At 52.9% G+C, this 25,998-nt stretch overlaps 1 protein-coding gene across 2 annotated transcripts in view; it reads left to right on the forward strand.

Annotated features, from left to right (window-relative positions):
- Positions 1-25,998, forward strand: part of PLXND1 (plexin D1) — a 68,792-nt gene that overhangs the window by 28,693 nt on the left and 14,101 nt on the right. The window contains exons 9-25 of one of the 2 annotated variants that reach the window (XM_038149025.1): positions 128-232; positions 2,040-2,129; positions 2,978-3,071; positions 5,458-5,621; positions 6,391-6,542; positions 6,688-6,787; positions 9,821-9,960; positions 10,302-10,469; positions 12,346-12,436; positions 12,577-12,852; positions 13,753-13,902; positions 16,737-16,851; positions 17,847-17,954; positions 18,617-18,729; positions 19,880-19,987; positions 20,528-20,658; positions 20,978-21,176. In XM_038149025.1, the coding sequence (XP_038004953.1) occupies positions 128-232; positions 2,040-2,129; positions 2,978-3,071; positions 5,458-5,621; positions 6,391-6,542; positions 6,688-6,787; positions 9,821-9,960; positions 10,302-10,469; positions 12,346-12,436; positions 12,577-12,852; positions 13,753-13,902; positions 16,737-16,851; positions 17,847-17,954; positions 18,617-18,729; positions 19,880-19,987; positions 20,528-20,658; positions 20,978-21,176 (2,304 nt within the window). Of the gene's footprint in view, positions 1-124; positions 233-2,039; positions 2,130-2,977; positions 3,072-5,457; positions 5,622-6,390; positions 6,543-6,687; positions 6,788-9,820; positions 9,961-10,301; positions 10,470-12,345; positions 12,437-12,576; positions 12,853-13,752; positions 13,903-16,736; positions 16,852-17,846; positions 17,955-18,616; positions 18,730-19,879; positions 19,988-20,527; positions 20,659-20,977; positions 21,177-25,998 lie in introns of both variants that reach the window. The other variant, XM_038149024.1, reaches the window with a different exon arrangement.

Genomic DNA, 25,998 nt, shown 5'->3' on the forward strand with positions numbered 1-25,998 from the left:
GGCAGTACCCATTTCCCAGTGAAATTAATCTTATCAAGGACCTTGAAGGTTCCTCTTCCCTTGTTGCTGAGGATGCTCAGCATGCACCCACCTAACCTCTTTTTTTTCTTATTTTTGTACCTAGCAGAAGAAAACTGACTGTCCTCAAATAGTACCTGCCCCTTTGGAGCCAATGCCCACGGGTGTATCTCGGAACATCATGATCTCACTGGCCAACGCAACTTTCTCTAAGGTAAATGAGTTCCTAAAGGCATTGGGAAGGTTTGGACAGGTGTTTGGGGGAACTAAAACTCCCTGTTCCCTTGTGGGTGTTTGCTCCACCACAGAGCATGCCTGTGCCAGCTCTCCCAACCCCACATCCAGCCTGGCCCCAGTGCCCGTGCTGAGGAATAAGGGACACAGCTGAGTGGCAGGCAGGAAGCCCTGCCCCGTGTCTGAGCCACAGTGTTTGAGTACAGCATGGAAGCATTGTTTAACTTCAGATTGCCACTGCAGAGCTCTGTGGGAAAATGTCCTTCAGGACATCACTACAGAGCTTGATTGATGTGAAAAAGTATTTTTTGTGAAATTTTCTGACGTGCCAATTCTAACAGCAAAAAGCAGGAGTGGACATCAAATGGTGCCTTTGGAGATGTGCTGCGTGCCAGAAAGAACCAGAGGAATTTGGGGCAAAGAGGCTGAGCACTGGGAAAGTGCTTGAGTAAGCTCTGGTGTTTGTAGAAAGCTGTCCTGAGTAATTTTGGCTCAGATCAACAGGGCTCATGGGGCCAGGTTTGCCTTGCCCCTGCTGATGATTCCAGCATCCTGGGCAGCCAAGTGGCTTCTTGTTCTTCAGGAGAGGAGAATTTTGGAAGTGCTGGTGGAGCTGTTCTGGTGTGCTGGAGGGTGCTGCTGGAGGCCGTGGAGGCACCACTCCTCCCACACCTCCTTGCCCTCAGTGCAGGGGCAGAGCAGACCCTCGAGCCTGCATGGGGTGGCCTTTCCTGCACAGCTCCAGCCTCCAGGAAGGAGGCTGTGACCTCTGCAATCAGCAAAACAGGGTGAGAAATCCCTCTTCCTGTCTGGATGCTGGAGGTGGCTGAGGAGGAAGCAATAGTGCATGGAACCCACAGGAAATGGAGTCAGCAGGAAAGGGGCAGCAGGAGAGGCTCTGGCAGTCTGGCTTCCTTCCATCACCTTCTGCTCATTGTCCCAGGGTGCCGGGGAGGATTTCTTCTCCTTCCCTCTCTGGGGGAACTCATGAGTGCTGCTGAAGCTGGGAGCCTCAGAGACATGTGCCCCAACTCCTTTGCTGCAGCAGGGGCACTGCACGGCCAGGGGCAAGAGGCCAGGGCTAGGGGTAGCCTGCAGAGCCAGAGCTGCTTGGGCACAGGTCTGGGCAAGAGTCTGCTTGTGTGTTTGCTGAGCCAGCAGCTGCCTGCCAGGAACCTGGTGCTTCCTTCCATGTCTTTTATCAGATCTGCCCGTTTTCAAAGGGTAGTTAGACCTTAGTAGTGATGGAGCATCAACTGCTTGGAGATAGGATTCTTTCCTGCAGGATGCAGGCACAGCAATCATTTGGTGCAGGATATCATCCTTGTGTTATCAGGAAAAGAGCACAGAATCTGTCTTTGAACCTGTTCTTGGCTGGGTCCTTGTTTGAATTAGAGATTTGCTCAGTGTAGTTGTTGGGAGGAGGAGGAGGAAGGTGACTTTGAGCCCAAATCACCAAATGGTTTGGGCTGGTTTGGACAAGGTGGCCTGGGACAACGTTGGCTCTCAGTCTGTGCTGCAGCATGAGTTCTACACACCTCAGCCCAGAGGAGCTGTTGGGGTTACAAGAGGCCAGCCAGGCACATCTGGTCTGTATGCTGTGGGCCAGGCACAGCTCCTGGTCTGCACCTTTAGTGTTGGGTACTGATCTCCAGTTTGACTTGGGCAGGCTTCAGGTGCCAGTGGCAGAATCAAGGTGGGACATGGACCCTGCTGATCAACTGACAGACAGAGAACTGCACAAAATGGTTGTTGCAGCCATTCTGCCCTTGTCTTCCCTCTCCTAGGAGACAGCTCTGGAGTGCCACTTTGGGACAGACGGGACATTTGAAGCCCGGTGGGTGAACTCCTCCGCCGTGGAGTGTGTACACGTGCTGGTGAGTCGAGGGGTGAGGCTGCCAGCCCTGCTTCCCCCAGGCTGAGGATCAGGTCCGAGGGCAGGCAGGGTCTCACCCCCAGCCTCCCACCTGGCAGTGGGACACCACTTGCTCTCTTCCCTCCGTCTCTCAGTCCTGCATTCGCCCCTCTGGGCTCTCTGCTGTGCTGATGCTGGCAGGGCACACACATGTCACCGGTGCTGCGCTCCCAGCTCCGTGGGGATCTGCAGTGGCTTTGGCCCCTGCTCCCCTGGGGACTGGGAAAGAGCTGCTGTTTACCTTTCTAAATAGGAAGAGTTTAGTTCAGACAAAAAAATTGGCCACTTTTCAGGATTGCTGTTTCTGTAGCTTTTATTTTGAGCAAGGAATTGGCCTGAGAAAATACGGTGATGCTCACTGGAAAGCAGTGTGTGGTTGTCGGAGGGCAAACAGCACCTGCAAAATGCAGCAAACATTTGGGCTTTCACCAGTAGGAACAGTGCAAGTGGAAGCTGGAGAAGAGCACTTTCCCATCACGTCACCTGTATCACAGCCCCACACTGAGAATGTGCAGACAGTCCAGACTGCTCGTTTTCCTGTCCGTTTCTGCTAAAAATAGCAGCAACCCAGGGCTCTGTGCTCACCACGACATGCACTGTGTCCTGGTGCCCTTTACTGGGACTTCAGCAAAACGATTAAAACAAAACAGCTGTCCTGCTTCTTCTGCTAAGGATAAGACCCTTGTGTCTGGAGGAGCAGTGGTAAAAGAAGCCTCACAAGGAAGGTCAATCCATGGGGTGTGTGTGTGTGTGTATGTAACCTCCTATTTTACTAAATTTCATAAGTTTTTGTTTGTTTTTTGTGTGCAGCTCCACACATCAGAGAAAAGCCATCGCTTCCCAGTGAACCTCCAGCTGAAGGACAAACCAGACAGATTTATCGACAGTCCGGAGACGATGACAGGTCTGAGTTGAAAATATTTTTATGCTTCTCTCATCTGGTTGGTTTGAACAACTCTCAAACCTGGGCAGAGTTTATGGCTGCAGGAGAGAGACCAAGGCTGCAGCGGGCGCAGCGCAGTTCCTTCTCTCAGGCACACGCAAGAAGCATATTTACCCAGGGTCCCCCGCCACGAACGTGAGCCCAGAGCCCAGGCTGGCACCCACACATCCCTGTCACAGCCAGCCAAGGTCAAGCCTCACCCAGCAGTGCAGGCAGCTCAGGTCTCACCTGCCAGCTCAGGTTACCTGCTGCTCCCCGTCACAGCTGGGATGTGGGCTAGAGAGGAATTCCTCCCGGGGAGAGAAGGGATGGGGCAGGGCTCTTCCCTCAGCTCTCACAGGAGCATGGCATCGAGGTTCCACATGTGGTGAAAATTGAGTCCTTCTTTTTGCTTCCTCTGCTGAGAAGGAATAAAATGTGTAAGCACATTTCACCCTGGCCTGTTCTCTGTCTCTGCAAAGAATGGCTGGATTCCCAAAAAAGCCCTTGCTACATCAGCAAACTGAGGAAGGCAGGCAGGCAGACTCGAAATGAGTCAGACAGACACGGTAGCCAGGCAGGACGAGCCCAGGGGGTCGGCCACGGAGCCGGGCTGGCCCAGCAGCGTGGCCAGAGGTTTGGCAGTGCCCCTTGCCCAGGGCTCTGGCTGCAGGCAGCACTCCTGAGCTCCTCTGCCTCTCACAGTGTCAGCAGCTGCGGCAGAAGGGGCTGATTTATCTGAGGTGCAGAGGAGGAGGAGAGCTTAAAGAGAGCTTTTCTTTGGAGGATAGCTGTGACAGGGAGAAAGACAGGAGCACCAGCAACCAGTGACCAGGACAGAAAGGTTTCCCCGTGATAAACCCCAGTGAATGGAGGAGGATTATCTTGCAAAGTGAAAATACCTGGAAATACCAGCATGGGCAGGCATGAGATCTGGTTTCTCTGCAGAAAGAAGAGGGCATAATTTTGCAATACAGTGGTAACCCTGAGGAGCGGAGTGGGACATGGGATTTTGGCTGTGTAGAAGACTCAGTTCTCTGTGTGGGTGGCGCTGGGAGCGGGAACCACAGCAGAAAAAGCGTGGTGGAATTCCCCTCCTCCTGCATGGAGAAGGAGCTCGTTTACATAGGCCATGTTTGCATCCATCGGAATTGGCCAGAATATTTGGAGTTCCCACGGGACTGTTATGCTGCTCTGGCTCCTCCTCGCTTTGCTCAGGCTGGTGTGAGTCACATTAGAGAGAGTGCCTTGCATCAGAGATCTGCTAGACAAACATGAGCATCTTTTAAAATGTCTTTAATGAAATCACTGATGATATTGTTTATAATTTCAATGTTTATTAGCTTTTATTTTACACTCTGTTTTGGTAGTCCATTGAAGGAATACAAGCTCTGCTATTGGTTGGAAAACCACCCGGTGCAATCCCCTGGGGAGACTGCAGATGACATGGAATAAGCTTTTTTTGTGGAGAATAGGAGAGACCCCCAGTACCAGTGATGTTTCGTTAGCATGGCACAGGCAGAGCGTTGGTGCTGATGAAGTTTCATTAGCACAGCACAGCAGAGCGTTGAGGCTGAGGGACTCATTAGTTGCTCAGGAAGTGCCTTAAGATGCTCCTGTGAGCAGAAGTGCCAAATGTGTCTGTTGCTGTGTTTTATGTGCTCCTGCAAAGTCTCCTGTGGGGAAAAGGGTGTGAAAGCCATGTTTCCTGAGCATTTCTGACTGTTACCTCCATGGATACCCACACTTCAGTGGCAGAAGTCTTGAGGCTGGAGAGGAAATGTAACCCAGGGCACCAGCTAATGGAGATGTGAAGGCAGTATAAGAAAAACACATGGAAGTTGAGCTGAGCAGATCTGAAGGGAGAAGTCAATGAAAGGGGCCTGCGGTCACAGGGGGAAGGAAAGAACTGTAAACACTGTACAAAGCACAAACTACCCCATTTTTTGTCAGTGTGGAAAGCAATGTGATTGCTTTCCTGGCAGGATGGAGCCAGCTTTGCCCAGCAGCTTTCCATGTGGATGCTGAGAGTTGGAAACGTAGCATTAATTGACACAAGGTTCCAAGTTTGGGTGTTGCTTGTTTTTCAAGGGGGAGAAAAAGGAAAAGAACATGCTAAATTATATTGTAGGGTGAACAAGCGCCCAGGCCTTCTGGGAAATCTGCAGGGTGGTAGCCGAGCGCTGCCTCGTCTCGCTGTGTGCGCAGACTGCTCTGCTCATCCGCTGGAGTTCAGATTTTCCTGGGATTAACCGAGCAGGCAGGGAGCGGGGTGGGGGGGCGTGTGTGTTGGATCGCCTTAGGCTAAGCAAAGCTGCGAGAGCCTCAGGCCTGGAGCTCATGCTGTCTGTTGTCTCTGGTGGTTCAGTGGAGGTGTACAACTGTGCGACCGGCAGTGCCGACTGCTCCCAGTGCCTGGGGAGGGAGGACCTGGGGCACCGCTGCCTCTGGAGCGAGAGCAGCTCCAGCTGCAGGCTGCAAACCGAGCCTCCACAGGTCTCTGAAGTCTGCCCACCTCCTGAGATTCGCAAGGTAAGACCCGAAGGCAGCAGGGAGGGTGCTCGCAGTGTGGCGTGAGGTGGAGGGTGGTGCCAAGGGCTGGGACTGGCTGCACTGTGCTGCCTGGAGCTGGGGAGGATCTGCACATTGTCCCTGGCGCAGGATGGGGTCAAGACCAGCACTGAATTATTCACTGACTTTCTATGCTGTCAAGTCACCTGGTGCCAAGGACATCTTGCTAGTGACAGGACAATCTTCATCGTGTTAGAGGGAAGAACAACAGAAGCACAATCATGGCCAGTCCCCTGTCCTTTTGCAGCACTGGGATGTTGTCATGACCAGTACTCTGTTCCCTCACAGCGCTGGGGGCAGCAGCTGTCAGGTGAAACCAGTGGTGTAGGAGTGTGTTCAAAGCTGGTCTGTAGAAGCAAGCGTGTTTCTTCCCAGATGTGTTTGCAGCTGAAGTGATCCTTGACTAAATCCCACTGCCCAACACAGCAGAGAAGTGTGGTGGTTTCTCCTCTGCCAAGCTGGAGAAAGGAGACTCTGGTGTTGGGTGCACTGGGCAAGCAGGAGTGTGAGGAGTGATTCTGTCTGCTTCACAGGGCTCAGGTGGTGCTTGGGCACCGGGATTGGCTCAGGGATGAAGGCCAGAAGCTCCTGGTTCTCCCCTGAGCTGGTCTAGTGGGAGGTGTCCCTGCCAATGGCATGAATCATAGATGATCTTTGAGGTCTCTTCCAACCCAAACCATTCTGGGATCCTGTGATGCTCTGACTTTATGACCTGCCCTTGGTGCTGCAGATCGAGCCGCTGCGTGGGCCTCTGGAGGGGGGCACTCTGCTGACCATCCGCGGGAGGAACCTGGGCCGCCGCTTCAGCGACATCCTGGGTGCCGTCCGCGTGGGCGCCGTGCCCTGCGCCCCGCTGCCCGACAGATACGTCGTCTCTGAGACGTGAGCTGGGCGCCTGGGGAGGAGGGACCGTGGCCCCTGCATGTCCCCCGCCCATGCCTGTCCCTCCCTGTCCCTGCGGCCGGGCAGAGGCAGCTGCTGCTGCCCTTCGCCACCGGCACTGCTGCATCTGCCCATCCGCCCGCAGAGTCGTGTGCCAGACCGGAGCGGCTGCGGAGGCGTTCTCGGACGTGGTCACGGTTAACGTGAGCCGGGAAGGGAGGTCCAGGGAGCGGTACTCCTACGTGGTGAGTGGCTGTCTCCTGAGTGTTCCTTTGCTGATTCCTGTGCCCCTTAAAGTGGGTGTGCAGCTCCCCACGCCTTCCCCAGCTGGCTGAGGAACAGGATCTACAACTACATGTTGGGGTCCTCGAGGAGCTGCTGAGGTGTCACCTCACCTGTGGTTACCTGTGTGGCAGGACCACAGCAGGATGCTGCCAGCACAGCCATGCTCCCAGACTCAGCTCCTGCAGGGGTCTGTCTCATTCCAGCTCTATTGACAATTCTCCTACTATAAAAAGGAACTCAGTTTTCTTCTGCCTCTTTTGCTGAAGTGTTGTTACAACCTGTGAGATTTTTCGAGACTTGTGAAGCCCCTTTGTGCTGTGTAAGTTACATTCCATAAACTCACATTGTTTAGAACTGATATTTTTGCTGCAGAGATTGTATTAGTTTTTGCATGAAACAATGTGTAGGGATTAGACTGAAGCTAACCCCATGTCATTGTGCAATGAAAAGCCCTTTATAACTTTGTGCTGTTCTGTTTCACAAAGATAGCTTTCATCTCTGCAAACCTGGAGAGAAATCCATGCATTTTTTCTCTACCCTACATGAACCTTCTTCTTGGACAGTAGTCATGGACAGCCATGCTGGGTGGGTGCTGAGGGCACGTGGAGTGCTTGGAGCCTTTGTGCCTCCACTGCAGCTTCAGCTGGGGCAGGACAGTCCGTGCTGCAAGTTGCTGGCCCAGGAGGAGACTTGGAGCTGCAGAAAACACAGGATTCCTGGTGACCATTGTGAGGAATTCGGGGCGGATCGTGGAGTGTGACTCTCCCACCCTGAAGCCAGTGACAGATTGGGTGTTTAGTTCAGGGTGTTGAGAGCATGCGGGCAGCACAGGCTTGGCACACCCCAGCACCCAGCAGAGCCAGGCCCGGCGCTGCGCGGGAGAGGCTGGGGAGGTGATGGCACAGCCAGGCCCGTCTCAGCAGGAGTTCCCAGATCCCATTTCCACAGTTTCCAGGTGTCCAGGTTCACGTCCCAGCAGCCCCCCGTGGTTTGGGGACTCTCAGGATGTGTGTGCTGACCTGGCACTGCTGGCTGCTGGCTGAGAGGAGGGAGAGGGGCCCGGAGAGTGGAACAGGGCTGGGCAGCTGCCTCACCAGCTCTTAACATGCGAGGAAAAGCCTCTCAGGAAACACCTGTGGAAGCACCAATGCCGAACAAAGCCAGGCCCTGACCTCAGCCTGGGTCCATGGCAGCGCTGTGCCAGCAGCTCCTGGGCAAGCTCAGGGAGCAGGCTCCTCCCTGGAGTGGGAGAGGAGCCGGTCCTGCTTGGGAGGCACAGTAGAAAACAGCTGTCTGTCTGTCTGTCTTGTTTGTCTTAGCAAAGCTTGGAGCAGATATGAGGGAGTGCCCTGCCTTGTGCACGTGTTGGGGAGGGACACTGCATCATGGAGGTGTGTCACACTGAAAGGAGCTGTCACGCCATGTGCAGACCAAGCAACACTCTTGTTTTCTTGGTTCTCCTCTCCCATCTGATGGCATGCAAATGGATCTGCCTATACCATGCAAGGCAGATCTTGGTGAGACCTGAGCTTGGGCACTGGTAGAGTTTGCCTGGAAAAGTTTAAAAGCCTTTCAGAACTGCCCTTCCAAAGAAGGTACTGCATGAAATACCAGATATTGTTTGTGTACTACATCTTTCAAAGTCCCCATTATACATGCCTAGAAGAGACAGAATTCAGCTGTAATTGTACTGAGGAGGAGGGAGAGGCTTCTTCAGGACATCCAGCAGGCTGTGGATGAGCTGGATTTGCCAAAGCTGCGATGGAGGTGATTGGTGCTGGCAGTGCACCAAGAGCAGCAGCCCCTGGCTCTGGCTAAGGGGAAGGGCTTTGGGGAACAGGAATAATCCTCTCTGCTGATGCTGTAGCTGTACTTATGAATATGTGGGTTAAGGGCCAAGGCCAGGAGACAGCTGCCTGCAGACACCAGAGAAATAGAAATTAGCAAAACAGATCTGGTGGAAATGGGTGACGGTCAGAACTGAGAGGGGAAATGGCAGTAGAGGAGCAAAGCCATCTGAGTGTAGGACACGGGCAAGGGTAGATGTTAACACACAGGTTTGCGTGGCAGAGACTGCCAGGCAAGGCATTAACAGCAGGCTCAGCCTGCACTCCACTGCCCGCCTGCGAGGGTCTGCTCTGCACGAGCAAGGGACGGGCTGGGGGTGAGCGGGGCCAGCCCCCGTGGGTCTGTCTGAGAGGGAGTCACCAGTGCCCTATGGCAGGGTCTCGAGATCATGATTTGCTCTGCCCTGGCTGTCCTGCTCAAATGGAGCAGGGATGTTGCCAGCAGCCTCTCCTGGGGTGTCTGTGAGCAGACAGGAGGGCTCAGCGCCACGTGAGTTATCAAAGCCTCCAGCTCATGAATCTCAGGAAGATTTCCAGGGGCTGCAAACACAGATAACATACACGCTAATTTATGCTGCAAATGGCAAGAGGCAAAGTAACTTCCCCCTCAGTTCCTGTTGCCTCTAGAGATGCAGATTTGAAGCTTCCTTAGCAGGGGTCCGATATTCAATTATCTAAACCCAGGTGGCCATTTTACCAATCTCAAGTCCATCGTCCAGTGGGGCTTTAACATTATCCTTGCATTTAGGAGGACATGGATGTAGAAGGGCTGAGATGGTGAGGGAGGGAATGAGTGAGAAATTTCCTTTTATTGATGGACCTTGTGCTGTCACTGTCTCTGGACCTTCTGCTGGAAATCTGAAGGGAATGGTGGGATCCTGGGCTCCCTTTGGCCCTGTGTTTCATTTACAGTGAGTACTTAGGGACCACTGAGAGTCACAGAGGTTTTATATGATCTTACTCCTTAGCATTTGTATCACTTCTCTTTTTCTGAAACCTTGCCAGCAAAAGCTTTTGCTGTGCTGCTGTTTGAGCCTCACAGTGCTGGACTCTCACTCAAAGTTCTGAATCAATTCCCATGTACAGCGTGGAATATCCAGCTGCAGATTTACCAGGCTAGAAAACAGATTTCCCCTTTGTTTTTAGCTTCCCGTGGTGCAGTCCATAGCTCCTCTGAATGGCCCGAAGGCAGGAGGAACAAGAGTGACCATCAGAGGCAGCAGGCTGGATGTCGGCTCAGAGCTCCGAGTCCTCATCAACTCCTCCAAGCAGTGCACGGACCTCAGGTGGGAGCAGGGCTGGGGGCTGGCACTGGAGCAGTGATGAGAGCCAGAGCATTAGGAAGATTGGTATTGTCCCCCAAGAAGTCAGGCAGAGCCAGGGTTTTGATGGGGGGCACCACTGCAGGCAGGCATGGCATCCCCCTTCCCGCCCTTCCCCTCTGTGTGCGCGGGGAACGGCCCAGCAGCCAGGAGCTGGGAGCTGCCCCTAGCAGGCCTGGAGGAACAGCTGGTTGGCACGTGACTGGAAGCGCCTTGTCATCTGTGGCTGGCACCTGCCTGTCAGGGTGCTCAGGCCAGGCTCCAGCCCGTGGCTCCCTGCAGCTCACCCCTCTGTCCTCTCGCAGCCGCACCGACAGCACCATCACCTGCACCATGCCCGCCCTGGAGCTCACCACGGCTGTGCCCGTCTGCGTGCAGTTCGAGAACAGGTCTTGTGCCAGCCACAACATCACTTTCAAATATGAGAAGAACCCAGTAATATCAGACATCAACCCCAAAAAGAGCCAGATCAGGTGAGATGCTGCTCTAACTGAGGCAGCCCGTGAAAGGGAGGGTGGGGAGAGGGTCCTGCCAGGACAAAGGGGCTTCTCAGCCCTGGGCTGGACGGGTATAGAGGGTGCCTTAGCTTGCTCTTGGGGTGCTCCAGGGTGACTCCAGCACGGGAGTAGAAGAGGTCTCACACACCAGGACTGTCCATAGTTTGTTTTGATGCATTTATGAGTGGAAAAATGTCACCCTTGGTAACGATACTGTACACACCTGGTGAGTGCTTTGGGAAGGCCCAGCTGGGGGCTCTATGAGACCCTGAGGATTTTTCTTGGTAGTAAAACTGCTGGAGGATAAGATGAGATTTGTAATTTTGGATTTCAACCTTCCCCGAGGTCACAGTATTTAATTTTTAAAGTGTTTTGCTTTTAGTTTCACATCTCTGTGGAGTTCTCAGACTTCTGTTCCTTTGGATACCGTGGTGAAATACCACCCTCCTCACCTATGAGCCTAAAATACCCAGGGCTGACTAGGAAATCTGGGAGGGCAGCGGCTGTGCCGCAGGACATGGCTGAAAGCAGCGTGGCCGGGGCGAGCAGGAGCAGGCTCTGGTGGTCTGACCCTCTTGGAACAAAGCTGCCTCTCTGTTCTCAAGCACAATGCCAGGGCTGCAGGCTGTGGGCATGTCAGGGGAAAGGCAGAGCCATGACTCAGCCAGGCTTCCAACTGCTGAGTGGCGAGAGCAGTGTCTAAAAAGAGACAAGGGAAGAATGTCCTGCCTGTAGTCACAAAGGAAACCACTGGGCTATTTCTCAGTCACCTTGGTCTGCTTCCTTGGTACTTAGAGCCGTTCCCAAATTTCAGAGAACGGGGATGGTAACTGCAGGCTCTCTCCAGCCTCTGGCATGGCTCGTGCAGTCTGACTGCTTCAGCACATTGCTGGGCTATTGACCATGAGGTGCCAATAACTTGTGTAAAAATTTAGCTGGGTCTGATTTCTCTTACCACATTGAAAAAATAATCCATATAACCAAAGTCTAAACCAATGCAAAAGTTGTACACTAGTCTGCAGATGTGACAGGCTAGTCAGAAACTTGGATCATAACTTCCTAGTGATATCCCCAGGCTTCAGAGAACCCTGGGGCCTCATGCCCAAAGTCACTGTGCCTGGAGTGCTCTTCAGATAACAGGATTTGTGAGTCTTGCCTGTTCCCTGGCAAATGCTCCAAACAAGTCCAGTGTGATAGGGGGAAGGTTGATCTAGGGTGCAGATGAGTGGTGATGGTTCTCCAGCCAATGCTCTGCCTTGTGCACACTGGGGCTGCTCATTATTCTTGTTAGTTGACTGCACAGTGAGAAGCTCATGTGTTGCATTCCCCCCAGGCAGATTCAAAACACAGCAATTTTCACATTTTGATCTAAATCACAGGTTCCTGGAAGAAGCAGGATGAGGGACATTTCCCTCTCCAAGTCTCACAGTTCTGTGTGGGTTGCTGCAGGGCAGGGGCAGGGGCAGGGGCAGGGGATGTGTCCTGGCCATCACTTTACAGGTCACTTACATGGCCAGTGGCCAGGATGCCTGCTGCATACCCTGGCGTGCAGAGGCTGCTCTTCTGGACAGTGGGAGTAAGGGAAACAGCTCACTGATGCTGGAAGAGGCTCTCCCCTTTCCACCAGAGCATCTACTCCTCCTTTCCTCCTTTCTTCCATGACATTGTGGTAGCTGTGTAGGTAGCTTCCTACTTCTGCTGTAAGTAGGAAGAAGACTGGCTGTTGGGTCACATTTTCTGCTCAAGCAACTTGGAAGCATCTCTGAGAAAATGACAGGAGGAAGATGCAGCCCTCACATTCCACTGCTGCACTGTCCTCTGCAGTCACCCTCTCTTTCTTCCCTTCTCACAGCGGGGGCAGGATCATCACGCTGGAAGGAAGAGGCTTTGGGCTGGTGCAGAACGTGTCCATGGCTGTCCGTGGCATCGGCAGGGAGCACACGGTGGGTGGCGTGGCCCGGTGCTGCAGCAGGGCTGCGTGCCTGCTGCCAGCAGCTGTGCAGGGGGGCCTGGGCCCGTGCCTCAGGGTGGGCTGGGAGCGCGCTGCTGCGGGGTTCTGACGTGCTCACTCTCCTGCTTCCAGCGCTGTAAGGTGCACACTGACACGGCCATCACCTGCCCCTCTCCCGCTGCCTCCAACGTCACCGTGGGGAGCAAGCCAGCCCCCGTGGATTTCTACCTCAACGGGCGCCTCTACACGGACGAGCGCTCGGCTCTGGATGAGGAGGTGTACCCCGAGGAGGCCCTGCACATCAGCAAATTCAGCCTGGGCTACTACGCTGACCCCCAGTTCTCCACAGCCAAGAAGGAGAAGTGGATCAAGCACCATCCTGGCGAGCCCTTAACTCTGGTCATACATGTAAGAGGGTGGTTGTTACAGCTCTGCTTCTCTCTGCGTGCTGCCATGTCCACCCTGGGCAGCTCCTCAGTCCTGAGGACCAGCACAGTGTCCACAGACACAGACAGAGAAGGGGGCGGATGGGAACTGGAGAGGCAGGAGCAGGTGATTTTGGCTCAGCCTGCAGCTTCTGCATCTCTCCACCCCAGGAAATGCAGCCTGGCCTGGGGATGCCTTCTGAGGCATGATGCCAGAGAACTGCCTGGGGAGGGTGCAGTAGCAAGGGGCTAAATGAAATACTGGACGTGTGGAAAAGAACAACAATGCCCTGGCCTGAAACCAGGCAGGTGCTGCAGAAGGGGCTGACAATAGGTGTTTATTCCTGCAGAAACAGATCATTCATTCTTCTCTTTTGGCTGCTGAATTCAGCTCAGCTCACAAGGAAGTTGGGGTGCAGGAGCTGATTGGCCTGGACAATGAGCAATAGTAATTCAAAGGCCATTGTTTGCTGCCGGATATCCTAATGGTTTGCAACGTGCTCCAGAAATGTGCTCCCCCTTTCTCAGGCTTTGCAGGCGCATTCCCTGGCCGTTCCCTCCACTGTACATCCTTCCCCCCTCCCAGATGGGTGCTTACATCCTTATCTTCCATGCACAGCAGGCCCGATCAAAAGCAGATTTTCCAGGTTGCATGAGGGGCTTGTTCATCCTATGCCCCATGCTGAGTGAAGAATGGGAAACAGGAAAATGGGGAATGGCCTGGTTTTGGCTTTCCTGTGGAGTGCTGGAAAAATGTCCTTGGTGAGGGAGTCTTCCCAGGTCTGCAAAACAGCAGGGACTATGGAAAGTCAAGCAGGAAGATCGATTGCAATTCTAACTGCTATGCTGCAGCCTGACATCCTGATTTTTTTCCTGCCTTTAGAAAGAGCCTGACAGCCTGGGCCTGGAGAGCAATGAATACCAGGTGAAAATCGGCCTGATCTCGTGTGAGATCCAGATTGTTTCAGACAAAGTCATCCACTGCTCCATCAACGAGTCGCTGAGCTCCTCGGAGAGGCAGCTGCCGGTGACGGTGAGTGCTGCGCGGGCAGGGGGTCCCGCTGCCCGCCCGCCGTCCCTGCCAGCTCCAGCTCACCCCTGCTGGCCCTGGGGGGGCTGCCCAGGGGACGGTGCCCAAAGCACGCCGTGCTGTCAGGGGGCTGCAGGGCTGGCCCGGGGCTGCCCCAGCCGTGGTGAGGCTGCTCCAGGCCCTGGGCACCGGCACTGCCCGCTGGGCTCCAGCACCGTGCCCGGGAGGCTGCTCAGCCCTGAGCGGCACACTGAGGTGTCAGGCATGAGAGGTTTTGTCACCTGCACTGATCTCCTGCTCCTCATGAGATGTGTTTGGGGATTTCCTTGCAGCTTTAAGCCATCGGCTCTGCTCCCCCCAGCAGAAGGGCTGCGAGTGGCCACGAGGGCCCAGCCTTCACCCAGCTGGGCCCCTGCTGGGTCCCTGCAGCGTGACCAGGAGGGTGACAGCAGCACTCAGGGCTTCAAAGGCTGCTGCCTCTCACTGCAGAGTTCAGGGTTCAGGGCTGCTGTTTCTCTTTGTGTCTGCAAATGCCCACACTTTGTTACTGTCCTGTTTTCCAGAGGGCTGGACTGAGCTGCTGTGCTTGCCTCAGTTTCCCTCATGTCATATACAGCCCGTGGCCACGCAGGGAAGTGACCTTGGCTCTTTGTGTCTGGAGAGAAATGCCTCCACCTCCGTGGAGACCCCGCTACCCTCCCGCAGTCCGAGTGTGGGCAGGGGATGGATGGGAGCCTGAGGCATGGGCAGGGAGGGCAGGGAGAGCTGCAGGGAGCTGCAGAGCTCTGGAGCTGGGCTGCCCAGGAGAAAGGCACGATGCACTACCAACTCACCGACAGGACTGTCCAGTTTACTGCCAACAATATGACGTGTATGAAATTCTGTTGCAAACTGGAAACATGGAAATGCAGAAGTAACAGAATTTTTTGAGTCATCTTAACAGAAATTTTAGACAGGGTAATTTAATTTTTTTTTTTTTGTAAGAACTGAGAAACAGGGGAATTCCTTTGTGGAAGAAAAGGAATTTTTGAGTTTGCTAGTCTTGATGTGACATTAACGAACCACGGCAAGTCCCCAGGAAGCAGGAGAGTGATACCCAGCCCTAAATATCACAAGGGTGTTCAGAGTGCACCAGCAATGAAAGTGCAGCTAATTAATCTGCTTATATTCATACCTGTGCACCCTTACTAAACCTACAGGCATGGCTGGGGCCCTTGCCTGCCAGCCATTCCATGAGTGGTGCTGCTTTATCACACGTGAGAAATGGCTTTGTGGCACAGGGCAGGCATCAGGGCCTTGCCTGGGTCACACTGGGTGTTGAGTAGAGCTGTCCAGCTACACAAGAGAGACTTGTCAAGACATTCAGGCCCAAACATAAAAATGCAAAAGGCTGAGCTGGTGAGGGAAAAAATACTCAAAACACCTCAAGGAGCTGCCTCATTGCAGCATTTCAGAGGGAAAAAGTGGAGATCCTGAGGCTGGGCATGTGGCTGTGCAGGTGCTGAGTAAACCTACCCAGGTGCTCTTGCAGTGTGGCTCCTGTGCCTGGCCAGCACCGTGGCTCTTGGGCAAAGTGCCAGGGTAGAGACCAAAGCTCTCAGTGCCTGCAGCCATGCCCTCACCAATGCTCCCAGAGCTAGGGCTGAATTTCCCTCGGGATGGAGCTGGGTGTCTGGTGGTGGAGGTGGTGGGGAGATCCTGCTTGTGGGACAGCTTTTGGTCCAGTGGCTGAGAGCTGCTGGAATTTCACCCCAGTGGGCATCTTTCCCAGAGGTGTTCCATGACACAGGAAATCAAGATTAATTTTGATTAATCTTTTTTTTGATTTTTGATTAATCATTTTTGATTTTTGATTAATCATTTGATTAATCAAAATCATAAGATTATTGGAGCTCTTCCCTACCTAATTTCAAGGGTTTTTTTCTCAAGTTTCTCTCACTTCTCGTTCCTTGGGAGAAGTGAAACTCACATTTCCAGAAGCGAAAGCCTTGTGTGGTCATGAGTTTTCCTTATCAGATGATACTGTGGAATCCTTTCATCCCAAGGGCCCAAAGAGCTGTTTGTAAACGGCACCCAGTAACTCGCCAGCCTGTGATGTGTGCTGGCCTCTTCCCTTCTGGAGATCAGGAGACCCAAGGACTGAGCTCTAGTGGTTTGTGCTTGTTGTCACAAGCAGTACAGGCTGGGAGCAGAGCCAGCACCTTCTGACACCCCTTTCACTGCTTTAGCCACAAGATCATTACTCGTCTATGGTCTCGTTTATTTTTATTCCCTTAGTTTATTTGTATTTCAAGGACTTTAAAGTTTCTTAACCCTACTTCTTCTGGGTGGCAGGCGTTCCAGGAGAGGAGAAAGGCGAGTGCAGCAGGGCTCCAAAGGCTGTTCAGAGCCGTAAAGAAGCTGATGATTAATGGAGTGATTTTCCAGTCAGAGCAGCACAGGCAGCCTTGTACAGTGCCATGGGCTCTCTAGGAAAGGGCTGTCTCTTCTGGGGCAGGTGCCGTGGGGCCATGGGGCCTGCAGTTCTGCCACCACAGCCCTGTGCTGGCGCTGGGATGGGCGCCACTGCAGCATCACAGCCTGCTGGGAGTGGCCTTGGCATCCCCCAGAGCTCAGGAAGGGAACTGGGCTCCCTGGAGACACACAGAGTGCCCAGGGTCTGGCAGTGAAAGGCACAGCCCGGCCTCCCTCCCTGCGAGCCTGGGAGGCTGTGCCAGCCCGCTCAGAGTCCTCGGGTGAAGGTCTGCTGGGTGCTGCCCTGTGTCCCTCCCTGCTCCCAGCCCTTTGGCAACCTCCTGCTCAGCTCCTGCTTTTCCTGCCTCCTTCTCCTTCCTCAGATCCAAGTTGGAAAGTTCAACTACACAATTGCCATGCTGCACCTTGGGGGAGGAGAAACCGCGATCATTGTCTCCATCGTTATCTGCAGCATCCTGCTGGTCCTCTCTGTTGTAGGTAAGGGAAAGAACAACGTGTTGCCAGGCTGTGGCAAGGTTTTTCTCTCTGCATGGGGAGGCCTGAGCTCTGAGTGCTGCAGTTGTGCAGTACCTGAAGCTAGGCTGGGTGCAGCAGGTATGGCACACAGCTCGTACCAGGAGCACAGCTCCCTGCAGCACAGAGCTTTTCCTGGCTGAATCCACAGCTCAACTCTGTTACTTGAACTGTGATAGTTATAAAGTTACCCTCTTCCCCAAATACTCAGTAGTTACTATAGAACAAAATAAAGAAGGATGTGAGAAACTGATCTTGGTCAGAGGCATGATTGTCCCAGACCATTCTAAAGGCGCTCTTAGGCCGAGATCCTGTCATCAGGAACAAGCAGTGGCAGGTGCCTGGCTGAGTAGGAAGAGCAGAGCCAGCGTCCTTAGCTGCAAATCTGAAGCAAGCACATTGGTGTATATACCTGGCTGGAAGCTGTGCTGCACACCTTTGTCCTTGGGCTAGGGTCCCTGCTCATCACATGCCCAGAATGACTATGCAGCAAGAAACCTGCCAGCCCACAGCAAATGAGGGCTTTAGACTAAGGTTCTAATTTATTTTTAACAAAGGCTCTAATGCACCCTATTTACTAGATGCATCACCCATCATTAGAAACATATTTCTGCAGGAATGGGAAGACTGTCAGATATGAACAGTGTATACAGGTGGTAAACATCCTCAATTCTGTATTCATTAATCAGCTGGAACACATGAATACACAGTTAAGCTGAATACAGACAGCCCAGACCTAAATTGAAGATGACAGTTACAGCACGATCATTAAATTCCAGCTGGTTCTACTTATTTACAAATAATTGACAACTGCCTGAGCAGATACCAGTCTGGTGGTAGGTGTGAAACCAACTCCGGGTTTAGCTTTCTGCACTTGTGTCAGAGAAAACTGCTCTGATCTCAGCTGCAGCTGCTCCTAAGCCCGGGTCCAAAAGGCTCATTCTCTTCCTCTTTTCCAGCTCTCTTTGTGTTCTGCACAAAGAGCCGCAGAGCTGAGCGCTACTGGCAGAAAACCCTGCTCCAGATGGAGGAGATGGAGTCACAGATCCGGGAGGAAATCCGCAAAGGTAAGTCACTGTCTGGGGGCTGAGGAACTGTGACTAGGAGCGAGATGTCAGGTTAGCAGACTTGAAGCATTTCACCTTGTGCAGTGTAGAAGTTTATAGAACTATTTGTGGGAGAATTTCTGTGATTGCCTGTGAGTTTTGACAGGGTTTGGGAATGAGGAGGCTCAGTGGCTGAAGTGTGGCCCTGCCACAGTCCTGGTGCCTGGCTTGGGCAACCCACTGATCTCCAGTGCCACCAGCTTCTCTGCCCTGGGGTTAATGGCCCTTGGCTGTGTCAGAGGGTTACTTGAAGGTCATGCTAACCTTCAGTGTGCTTTCCTCTTGGGCGCAACAGAAACACAGCATGCTCCTCGTAGAGCAATGGGAGAAGTATTCCAGGTGTTGGCACCCACCATCCCACGGTCCACGATTCTGCCACATCAGCTGTCCTGTCCTGAGGGCACTGGGGCTCCTGGGGCAGAGAATGCTCTGCCAAGCTGGGGCAAGGTGCACAGTCCGATGGTTAAACCCCGATGGGAATGTGCTGCTCAGAGCTAACAGCTTCAGCCCCCGCAAGGCACGGCGTGAGGGGCAGAGATGGGACGTGCCGTGCTTTCCAGTGCCAGCCTCTCTTGGCTGGTGGAGGACTGGGCTCTCACCATCTGTGGGTCTCTTTGTGTAAGGTTTTGCAGAGCTGCAGACAGACATGACAGACCTGACCAAGGAGCTAAACCGCAGCCAGGGGATCCCCTTCCTGGAGTACAAGCACTTTGTCACCAGGACATTCTTCCCCAAAGTAAGGAGACAGCGCGTGTCACGGGCACCTGATTGCTCCCAGATGTGTCCCACCCAGTTTAGGGCTCTGCTAAAGGGCTTCTACAGTGTCACAAAATCATTCCACTGTTATGTATTTACTTGTCACATACTTCAACCTTAATTATCATCAAAAGTGGAGCTGCACCTCCTGGGGTGTCATACAAGATCGAGCTTGCTCGCACATGACAGAAGCTGGCGGCAACTGTCCCAGGAGTTGCTCTGGCTTGCCTGTTTGGGGCCATTGCACACCTCCTCTGAAAGAGCTCTCACACAAGCAGAGTGCTGGGGTCTCCTCCTAAGGGCTCCAGTGTCACCCCACTCCATTCAGCAGAGGCTGAAGGGTGAATTGGCAATCAGGAGAGGGGCTTTTTGTCCCATGCAGGGTGCCCCCAAGCATTGCCAGCAGCTCGGCCAGTCCTCGGGAGTTCTTTGGATGTCTCTGTCTCTCCCTTCCTCCCTGTCCAAGGTTGGGTGTGTGGTGCTCCCAGTAAGATGTCCCTTGGGCACCCAGTCCCAGTCTGTCTGCCCGGAGTCCTGCAGCAGACGGGCTGGTGCCGTCATTCCCGCTCCGCCGTGTGGCTGTGTGCCCTTCACTGCGGCTGTATTTCACCCCCGAGGCAGTTGTGTGTCAGTGCTGAGGACTGAGATGATGATTTATGACTGCAGAGTGTTTCATTAGTAGCTATTACTCAGGTTTTGCAGTTACCCAGTCTCCATTTCTCTGCACACTAGAGGCTTTAAGATTCAGGCTGGTATATGAATGCTAGATATTTAAACATTTATCCCATCTGTTTTAAAAGTTACATATGTTGAAACACCCAGAACTCCTCTATTTTGATATAGTCTTCTGTAAAGCTTTCTCTCCTGAGAGTTTTCTAGCTGTCACATTACTCTATTTGCGGTCTCCCTGCCCTCACAGCCTTGCGTCTGAGCAGACGTCTGCCTCCCCCCATCCTTGTGGTGTTTGCTCATTCAGGAGGCTCTTGCAAAGGGTTTCAAGGCTCCATAAGCCAGCCCCGTGCATGTCTTTGGAATGGGTGGCTTTAGTCCCAGTGGCATGTCTCCCCATCTTATTCCCCTGAGGTGCACAGCACACAGGTGCCCTCCCCTAACCCTGTGCTTGGTTCCAGTGTTCCTCTCTCTACGAGGAGTGCTACATCCTGCCATCCCAGCAGCCCAGCTCACAGGTGGGCTCCCAGGTCCAGGAAACACATCCACTCCTGGTGGGGGAGTGGAAGGTGAGTAACCCACTAACAGGAGAAACACTTTTGGGTCTTGCTAACCATTAACACAGACCAGCACAGCTCAGCTTTGGCTGGCTGAAGAAGGCAGATCTGTGAATCTGCTCTTGCGTGGAGAGGCGCTGGCCTGGGATCCTTCCTGGCTCTGTAACCCTGAGGCTGCAGTAAGGTCTCCCTCTAGAGCTTCTGAAAGCTGACCAAACCCAGCCCTCTTCACCTCTCCTTGTACATCCACTGATTGTTTTGTTAGCCCTCAGCTGCACTTGCTCCATCTGTCTCGTAGTGGGGAGCCCCAAACTGGCCACAGTGCTCCGGGTATCCTCAGGAGTGCTGAGCAGAATGGAATGGCCACTGCCACTGACCCAGCTGGTGTTCCTTGCCAGCAAAGCTGCTGGCTGTGTCAGGCAGAGGGAAGAAGGGCTCTTCTACTTAGTGTCTCTGTGCTCAGTAGGGGTGTCCCTGCCATCAGGAGGGATAAAATGTGGAGGAAAACAGCAAGCAGGGTTTTCTTAGTCTGCTTTCTAAATTTTTGTTCAGATCCCTGAGAACTGCAGACCCAACATGGAAGAAGGAATTTCTCTGTTCTCCACCTTACTCAACAACAAGCACTTTCTCATCATATTTGTCCATGCTCTCGAGCAACAGAAGGACTTTGCTGTCAGAGACAGGTACAAGCTTCAGAACCAAAGACGTGTCTGGGACTGTGTGTTTCAGTGGATGGTTGAGTCACACTTGCCTACACATTTCTGCTAGAGATGGGGGGCCATAAACCCTGAAGAGCACTCACTGATTTGGCTTACCAGTAAGAGTGTGCAAGCTGACCTGAGGTCCTGCAGCACTGAAGGAGGGTTGGAACTTGTAACACCATTAAGAAGGCTCATGAAAATTGTCTGAAAGACTGCCTTTGTGTGTTGGGTATTTTAGTGCCAGTCAGCACTTCAGCCTCGTTGGACTGGGGCTTGAGTCCTGTATCATTCTGTGTTTCAGGTGTAACCTGGCCTCCCTGCTTACTATTGCATTGCATGGGAAACTGGAGTATTACACCAGCATCATGAAGGACCTCTTGGTGGATCTAATAGATGCTTCAGCTTCCAAAAACCCCAAGCTTATGCTGAGGAGGACAGAATCTGTGGTGGAGAAGATGCTCACCAACTGGATGTCCATCTGCATGTACAGCTATCTCAGAGTAAGAGAGCCAGTCCCTGCTGTGGTGGTGCAGGGTCACCTCTGTGTGCAGCAGGGATGAGGGATGCGGGGGCAGCCTAGGACCTGACACTTGCTAGCAGTGCCACTCAAATGGTCACTAACACTTGGCAAACTGAATGATTCAGGTGTAGGAAAGCAACCTGAAGTTCAGCTGCTTCTCCACTTCTGCCCAGGATTTTGGTGAGCTTAGTCTTCATGGCAGCCCAGAGCACGGATCAGCATTTTCACTGTGCTTGAGAAGAGCCATAGGGGAGCTGAAAAATAACCAGAGTGGCTGGAGGTTTTGGGGCCCACCTGTCATGTCTTGTTCCTGTGACCAGCTGGCACAGCCATGCTGACCAGGCAGCGTCTGCCTCGGGAGCCACAGAGGGGTGAGGGCACCACGGCAGGGGCTGCTCTGTGTCGGTGCCCATTGGTGTGTGGGGCCTCTTATGCAGAGGCATCCTCGTGGTTCTGCACAAATCTGAGCAGGAGAGGTGGGGTGTCTGTCCCAGAAGGCTGACGGTCTTCTCTCAGTAATGAGCAGGAAAATGTTTGGCATCTCAGAGCCATCAGCAGTCCATCTGCTCAGTGCTTTATCTCCAGCATTTGCCAGTTCTGTTTGGAATTCCCCAGAAGAATTGAGCAATAACTTAATTGATTCCACAGCAGTTAATTGGAGGATACCCCATTATACCCACGGGAAGAGCCTTGAAAAAGCCTTTGAAAAAATCTCTTTTCCCAAAGTGTTGTCTACATCCGCAGAGGTAGTTCTGTATTGTCTTCATACATATTGTGATGTCTTCTGATCCCAGATGATCACTTTTTGTCCTAAAGCCAGTGGTTTTGTAGTTCACAATCTTTCATTTTAGCCGACACAGTTAGCCAGTCTAATAAAAGAACAGTTACAGGACTGGATGAGGATGACTGTGCCAGTGTAGCCCAGCTATCCAGCCTGTAAGGATAGAAAAGAGGAAATCAGTAAAATTTTTTTTAATCTTCAGATTTTGTGTCTGTAGTTAACCACTGGAGAAAAAAAAGTGCTGATTTTCTCTTTTGGGGAGGGGAGACCACATGTGAGGCATCTGATCCAGCTCCAGCTTGTGCTAAAAATGGACATTGTGCAAGAAGGCTTTCTCAGGGAAAAAAGAAAAAGAGGAAAGTGGAGCCTTATCACGTGGCCTGAAGGCTTGAGCACATTACACGGCTCACTAATGGCAAGGGGCTCCACACGCAGCACTGGGTGGGAGCTGCCCATTCCTGCAGGCTGGTCTGGGGCCGGGGGGCTGTGGCCATCCCCGGGGGGCTGTGGCCATCCCAGGAGGGCTGTGGCCATCCCAGGAGGGCTGTGGCCATCCCCGGGGGGCTGTGGCCATCCCAGGAGGGCTGTGGCCATCCCCGGGGGGCTGTGGCCATCCCCAGAGGGCTGTGGCCATCCCCGGGGGGCTGTGGCCATCCCAGGAGGGCTGTGGCCATCCCCAGGGGCTGTGGCCATCCCTGAGGGGCTGTGGCCATCCCCGGGGGGCTGTGGCCATCCCTGAGGGGCTGTGGCCATCCCCGGGGGGCTGTGGCCAGCCCCAGGGCTGGGCAGTGCTGCTGTGGGCTGTGAGCTGGCTTCCCCTGCCCACAGAGGGAGATGAGAACAGGGTATGGTGGGAGCAGGACTGTGAGGTCCTGTGAGGTGACTGGGTCCTCTGCAAAGCTGCTGGGCTGCTGGCTGAATGTGCATTTCCATCCACCTGCAGCGGGTTCTTGGCAGGGGCTAAGGCTACACACTGGGTTTGCAGTCCCCTCCAGGCCTCCCGTGTCCAGCCTGAAGCCGTGGCAGTGCAGAGCATTGCTGCAGCCTCTTTCCATCTCTGAAAGCAAATGCACGATGAAGGTGATTTCCAGGAGACTCTGCTATCTCACATGCTCCACAGTGAGGGTGGGATCAAAGGTGACACTGAAATACAGAAAGGGAAAATAATTGATCAGACAGGAGTGTCTGGAGAGAAAATTTGTCCCAGGTGACACAAGCCCAGCTGTGCAAAGGGACAGGAGCTTGATCCAGATCAGCAGAGCTGGCATCTTCCCCACCACACAAACAAGGATGGAGCTGCTGTGGTGGAACAGACAGCACCTCCTTCCACACGGCTGGTGTGTCAGCTCAGGGCTGTGATTTAAATGGTAGTGATAGCCAAAGGCCTCCCATGTGCCTTGCGTTCGTAAGGATCAAACTCTGCTGCCTTCGGAGAGGCATTTCTTGGTTAAAAAGAAGGCTTGCCTGCCTGCCTGTAGCACTGCTCTGTCAGACATGTGATGATGGGCCTGGTTTTCATTCCTGAATTATCCCCATTAATCACAATGTCTATTTGAAACAGCTGCTGTGAAAGTCCCTGCCGTTGTGCAGTGGAAAAATTCCAAGTGCTTGTATTTTCCCTTGTAAGTCAACGCTACATGCTCAAAACATTTGTTTCGCATTAATGCTCTGCCTAACAGCCCGTCCATTTGTGTTTTGGGGGAAAATGATTTGAAGGAGCTGTCTTCAGCTGGGAAAAAGCTGCTGGCCACAGGCATTCGTGGCCTGCACATGTGGAGGGCACCTGAAGGCGATGGAGCCCTCTGGCAGGGGCTGGCTCAGTGTGTGAGGGGTTGGGATGAGCTGGCAGGGCTTGCTGCAGGGCACGGGGACTCAGAGGTAACTCGCAGTATTTGCACAATCAGTGCAGAACTCTGTGGCTGCAGAACTGAAATGGTCCACGTCTCTACTTTGTGCTACAGTTTTGGTGGAAAAAGCCTTAAAAGAAAGCTTTCTCCATGAGCTACCGTGGCACCATTGTGCCTGGCTCCCAACAGAGTTGGGGAGTTAAAGGAAAAGTAGAGTTCTGGAGTTCGGCTTTTATGTCTGGGTCCAAGCTTACCCAAGTTTTGCATGTGGGATGGAGGTTGGGTTCTTCACAGAATGCAAACAGATAATTGTCCCAAAATTAGCAGGCACTTGGATAAGCTGCTGTTTTCTGTGCTGTTCCCACCCTAGGCTCACCAAAACATTTTGGACATGGCTGTAGTGTGTTCCTGGGAGGACATCTATAATAACTTGTCAGAGTTGTGTTAGTAGGGCAGCAGCATGTGAACCCAGTCTGTGCTCTAAACCTTTTTGTTTTCCCAAGCATATAAAAACGAAGCCCTCCCACGCTCCGCGTGCGTGGAACAGTTCAAGTCCTGCCAGCCTGAACTGTGCTTTCCATTACTGCAGTTATTTCAGTGCCCTGGGTGGCTTTAAGGGCCCATAACAGTTCAGTCAAAAATGAAAATGAAGTCTCATTAAAATACATTCACAATAGGAGGAAAAAAAGGCCCCAGACTGTGTTTTTTTAAGTATTTTTTTGTCCTGAATCAGCACTGATCTCTTCTGGTTAAACTTCTTTTCTCCTAACTAGCCAAGTCCAAAGACAGTTTTGATTCCTTTCCAGATGAGTTTTCCGAACAATGCTGGAGGTTTCACAAGTTTGCCATTTTATCTCTAGTCCCTGCCTGCCAGCCCTCCTTTCCCCGCTTTGAAATTCGCTGTCTGATTAGCACTTTTGCAGATTTCCATAACATCCCACAGTTCCTGAGCCTGAAAGCCAAAAAGCCAAGCAGAAATAGCATCTTGGCAGTGGAGCGCTGTCGCCGTGTCCCCCGTGGGCTGGCGGGGCAGATCCTGCCCGTGCACCCTGCAGTGACCCCCGAGGCGCTGCACCGCTCCCAGGGCAGCCTCGAGTGAGCAGCAAGGTGCCGCAGGGTCAGCCCTGACCCGCGCAGCCCATGCTGAGTTCACCCCATAAGAGCTCCCATATCAGTAGGACTTGTCCTTTTTCAAGGTTTTTGGAGACACTGCAGTCTCCCTGTGGCTGGAGCTGCCCATGGCGGGATGGGAAGGCTGCAGAGCCCAGCTCTGAGTTTAGCCTCAGGTTTGTCCCTGCTCACATGTGACACAAACAGGGTTCCTGTTGGTAGCAGGGCCAGCGTCAGAGACTGATGAGCCCGTGTGCAGGGCCAGCCAGTGGTGTCTGGCAATTTGCAGTATGAGGGCAGTGATACTGCAGCCCAAGGAGGTCTCCATGTCAGTGTTGTCCCCTTGTTATATCTTGCTTCTGCCTTTCTCTCTGAAATGAACTCTTTGTGTCTTCTGCACATTCTTCACTCCTTGCAATACTCAGCTTCTCCACTTCCTGACTCCACACCTTCCTCTACATTCTGAAAGCCATTCCTTCCTGCATCCCGGCACCCACAGCCCTGCTCTGAGCCCATTTTGTGCTGCCTGCTCATAGGAGCATTGCAGGAATCATTAAACCCCTGCAGCAGACCCAGGGAGCTTCCCAGTATTCATGAAGTTACCCTTGACAAGGAAGTGAGTGCCCTGCTGGCACAGACGGCATGTGCCCACTGACAGCCCTGCTGTATCACCCTATCATCAACCGCACCAAATGCAGCGCATCCAAATTGACATCGAACTAATTGCTTCAGCAATTAGCAATTTTATAGGGCAATTAGAATAAAAGAATCACCAAGTTTTAATTAAGAAGCAGATTGAACAGGATTTAGCAGTTCCTAGCTGAGAAATATCAAAACCGTGGGGTATCTGTTGTCTTGAACAGGCTCTCAGATGGCAGGCCCGTGTGTGCAGGGGGAGGCTCAGAATACATAAATGTGCAGAACTTGCACTTGCCTCTTTGGAAGGAAATTGAACGTGAACATTAGGGAGAATGGGATGTACTCTAACACTGAAGAGTTCCTTAAGAAAATAGCTTATGTTTCCCTTGCACATCAGTGCAGCAGGCAGAAGTGGCTCAGAAATT

This window comes from Motacilla alba, chromosome 12, assembly GCF_015832195.1.
Source record: "Motacilla alba alba isolate MOTALB_02 chromosome 12, Motacilla_alba_V1.0_pri, whole genome shotgun sequence".
Classification (NCBI taxonomy): domain Eukaryota; kingdom Metazoa; phylum Chordata; class Aves; order Passeriformes; family Motacillidae; genus Motacilla; species Motacilla alba.